The following is a 4,461-nucleotide window of genomic DNA, read 5'->3' as shown; positions in this document are numbered from 1 at the left end:
TGTATTACTATTGATGTATTTTTGAAATTCTTTCAGTAGATGCTTAATGTATTTAGATGGTCCCTCGTTGGGTGCATAGATATTAATAATTGTTAAGTCTTCTTGGCTGATTGATCTTCTAATCATTATGTAATGTCCTTGCCTATCTTTTATTACTTTATTTAATTTAAAATCTATTGTGTCTGAGATGAGAATGGCTGTTCCTGCCCTTTTTTTGTGGTCCGTTAGCCTGTATGATAGTTTTACATCCTTTCACGTTAAGTCTGTGTTTATATTGTTGTGACAGATGGGATTCTTGCAAGCAGCATATGGTTCGGTTATGTTTTCTGATCCATCCCCCCACCCTGTGCCTTTTGATGGGTGAGTTTAAGCCATTGACATGTATTAATATTATGGATTTAATGTATTGTAGTGCCATTGTTCTAAAAAAATTTGTTTGCTCTGATATATTGGAAGTATTATAGTGATGTTCTTGTTTATAAGAGGTCTTTTAGTACCTCTTTCAGGGCTGGCTTGGTGATGGTTGCCTCCTTTAACTGTTGTTTATCTAAGAAGGTTTTGATCCCTCCTTCTAGTTTGAATGAAAGTCTAGCAGGATATATTATCCTTGGTTGAAACCCTTTTTCATTCAGGGCTCGATAGATATCTTGCCACTCCTTTCTGGCTTTTAGAGTTTGAGTGGAGAAGTCTGCAGACAATCTTATGTTTTCCCTTGTATGTGACTTTTTGTTTCTCTCTCTGGCAGCCATTAGGATCCTTTCTTTATCCTTACTTCTTCTCATTGTGACTATGATGTGTCTTGGTGTCTTCAGGTCTGGGTTGATTCTGTTTGGTACTCTCTGGGCCTCTTGAATCTTGATATCCTTTCTGTTATTCAGGTCTGGGAAGTTTTCTTCTATTATTTCCTCTAGAATGTTTGCTTCCCCTTCCTCTCTTTCTCCTCTGGCAGTCCAATTATACGAATGTTACTTCTTTTGAGATCATCCCATATTTCTCTGTTGTTTTCAGTTTCTCTCAATCTCTTTTTAAGCTCTTTCACCTCTTTCTTTGTTTTCTCTAACTCATCCTCTGTCTAACTAATTTTGTTTTCTGCTTCTGTTAGTCTGCTTTCCCTTCCCTCAGCTTCTTTCTTCAGTTCAGCTATTTCAGCTTTGAGTTCTCTAATTGCCTCAAGATAATCAGTATTTTCCTTGGGGGTCTCAACTGTTGTTTCCCTCATACTTTCATTCCATTCATCCAATGTTGTTTTAATTTCTGTAATTAATAAATTCATTATTGCTTGCATACTTTTCTTATCTATGGTTACTTCTGGCTGATTTGTAGTTTCTTCTGGTCTCTTGTCTTCATTCATTGGCGTAGCAGTTTTATTTGCTTTTGATCTACCCATTTTTTTATTTATGTGTTTCGTTGTGTCTTGAGTACAAGCAACACTATACTAAATACCTTATGACAAATGCAATCTCCAACCTTAGTAATTACAATAGCCTGGTGAGGAGTGCCTGGTGAGGAGTGAAGACGTGGCAAAGGCCTTCCCGCATGTGTCGCAGTGAGAGGGCTTCTCTCCTGTGTGGAGCTTCATGTGGTAGGTGAGACTGGAGGACTGACTGAAGGCTTTCCCACATTCCTTACATGCTTCTCTCCCGTGTGGGTTTGCATGTGGTAGTTGAGTTGTTTGGAGCATATGAATCTCTTCTTGCACTCTTTACACTTGTAGGGCTTCTCTCCAGTATGGTTGCGCTCGTGGACGATGAAGTAGGAGGACGTGGTGAACGTCTTGCTGCACTCTTTGCATTTGTAGGGCTTCTCCCCGCTGTGGGTACGGATGTGGCTTTTTAAAAAAATTTTTTTTTTCTCCTCCAGGGTTATTGCTGGGCTCGGTGCCTGCACCATGAATCCACCGCTCCTGGAGGCCATTTTTTTCCCTTTTTGTTGCCCTAGTTGTTGCAGCCTCCTTGCGGTTATTATTGCCATTGTTGATGTTGCTTTGTTGTTGGATAGGACAGAGAGAAATGGAGAGAGGAGGGGAAGACAGAGAGAGAGGGGGAGAGAAAGATAGACACCTGCAGACCTGCTTCACCACCCGTGAAGCAACTCCCCTGTAGGTGGGGAGCCGTGGGCTCCAACCGTACGTGGATGTGGTTTTTGAGGTGGGCGGAGTCGATGAAGCCTTTGTCGCATTCCTTACATTTGTAGGGCTTCTCTCCCATGTGGATCTGCTTGTGGACCATTAAGTAGGAAGAGGTGGTGAACATTTCCCCACACTCCCTACACTTGTAGGGTTTCTCCCCACTGTGGGTACGGGTGTGATTGTCTAGGTGCACGGAACAGATGAAGCTTTTGCCACATTCCTTACACTTGTAGGGCTTCTCGCCGGTGTGAATACGCTTATGGACGTTGAAGTTTGAAGAAGTGGTGAATGTCTTCCCGCAGATGTTACACTCAAAAGGCTTCTCTCCAGTGTGAGATCTAAAATGCTTAGTAAGGAGTGAAGACGTGGCAAAGGCCTTCCCACATGACTCACACTGAAAAGGCTTCTCTCCTGTGTGGATTTTCATGTGGTAGGTGAGGCTGGAGGTCTGGCTGAAGGTTTTCCCACATTCCTTACACTCGTAGGGCTTCTCCCCACTGTGGGTTCGCATGTGGTTTTTAAGGGGCATGGAACATATGAAGCCTTTCCCGCACTCCTTACATTTGTAGGGTTTCTCTCCCGTGTGGATACGCTTGTGGACCACAAAGCTGGAAGAGGTGATAAACGTCTTCCCACATATGTCACATTCAAAAGGTTTCTCTCCAGTGTGGGTTCTATAATGCGTGGTGAGGTTTGAGGACGTGCCAAAGCCCTTGTGACATTTGTCACATTTAAAAGGGTAATCTCCACTGCGCATCTTGAAGTTTCTAGTGACTTTTGGGGATGTAGTAAGCGTTTTCCAAAAGTTCTCACAATTGAAAGACTTCTCTCCAGTGTGACTTTTGGTATGCTCACTAAAGCCTGAAGCCTGAGTAAAGGCTTTCCCATGTTTCTTAGACTGACAGTATCTCTTTCTAGTGTGGGTCTGCACGTGACTGCCATTCAAATGCTTCGAGTAACTGAAGGCTTTCTTGCATTTGTTACATTTGAAGGCGCTTAACCCAGTGTGAACTGGATTGTGCAGATGAAGATGTGAGGGATTTTTAAAGGGATTTCCACATTTGTCACACGTATAGACTTCCCACTCATTCTGGTTTCTTCTCATTTCCCTATTATTGGATGTTTTTTTTCTGGTGTTATCTTGCTGAAATGCTGAGACATTCTTTTTCAGTTGCAGTTCCCATTCTTGAAGGACTTCCTTCTCCACTGTCCACAAATCTTCTTGTTCCAACCAAGAGATAACACTGGGTTTGACCTTATGATAACCTACTGAGATCAGGTTCTTATAGTTTTCCAGCATCACATCCCTGAAGAGATTTCTCTCAGACGGGTTCAGTAAGTTCCACTCTTCCTGGGTGAAGCTGACAGCCACATCGGGGAAGGTTACCGTGTCCTTAGGACTACCTGTGAGACATTCAGTAATCATGCTTTCTGCTTTCTGTTTTCTTCAAGAAGGGTAATTAGGAATAATACCCCGAATGAGTCCGGGGTCGTGGAGCATCTTTTTTTTTTCTTGCGACCCCTGCATAAATCCACCTCGGCGAGGAGCGCCTGCCGTAGGCGGCGGACAAAGGCGGCGCCGGGCATCTTTACTCTTAATGTACTTTCCATTGTTTAGGTCTCAGAAGTTTTCTTCTATTATTTCCTCTAGGATGTTTACTTCCCCTTCCTCTCTTTCTTCCTCTTGTAGGCCAATTATCCAAATGTTACTTCTTTTGAGATCATCCTATATGTCTCTGTTCTTGTTTTCAGTGTCTCTCAATCTTTTTTTTTTAAGCTCTTTTACCTCTTTCTTAGTTTTCTCTAGCTCATTCTCTATCTGGCTAATTCTGTTTTCTGCTTCTGTTAGTCTGCTTTCCCTTCCCTCAGCTTCCTTTTTCAGTTCACTTATAGTATTAGCTTGTTCTGTTAATTGGTCTTTTAACTCAGCTATTTCAGCTTTTAGTTTTCTAATTACCTTGAGGTTTCTAGTATTGTCCTTGAGAGTTTCTTCTGTTGTTTCCCTAATTCTAATAGCCCTTTCCTCCATAGTTGCCTACATTTCTGTAATTATTAGGTTTATTATTGCTTTCATACTTTTCTTATCTATGGTTACTTCTAACTGATATGGAGTTTCTTCTGGGCTCCTGTCCTGATTCGTTGTGGTAGCAATTTTATTTGCTTTTGATTTAACCTTTTTTTTTTTATTGATTTGGTTTGTATTTTTCTGTACTATCATTCTTCAGTTGTTGTATTTTGAATACAAGCCACACTATACTAAAGTCTTTTCACAAACACAGTTACAAACCTCAGAAATTATAACAGTAGTAACTTAGGCAAGGATTAATGCAGTT

At 41.5% G+C, this 4,461-nt stretch overlaps 1 protein-coding gene across 1 annotated transcript; it reads right to left on the bottom strand.

The window, feature by feature from the left end:
* Positions 1-1,575: 1,575 nt before the first annotated feature.
* On the bottom strand, positions 1,576-3,629 carry LOC103126102 (zinc finger protein OZF-like). The gene is made up of 2 exons (XM_060175766.1): positions 2,125-3,629; positions 1,576-1,810 (listed from the first exon to the last, which is right to left on the bottom strand). Exons 1-2 carry the CDS (start codon positions 3,552-3,554, stop codon positions 1,576-1,578), a joined length of 1,665 nt encoding a protein of 554 aa, XP_060031749.1. The 5' UTR covers positions 3,555-3,629.
* Between the last annotated feature and the right edge of the window lie 832 nt (positions 3,630-4,461).

This window comes from Erinaceus europaeus, chromosome 17, assembly GCF_950295315.1.
Source record: "Erinaceus europaeus chromosome 17, mEriEur2.1, whole genome shotgun sequence".
NCBI lineage: Eukaryota > Metazoa > Chordata > Mammalia > Eulipotyphla > Erinaceidae > Erinaceus > Erinaceus europaeus.
This window is presented reverse-complemented; position numbering and strand designations above follow the sequence as displayed.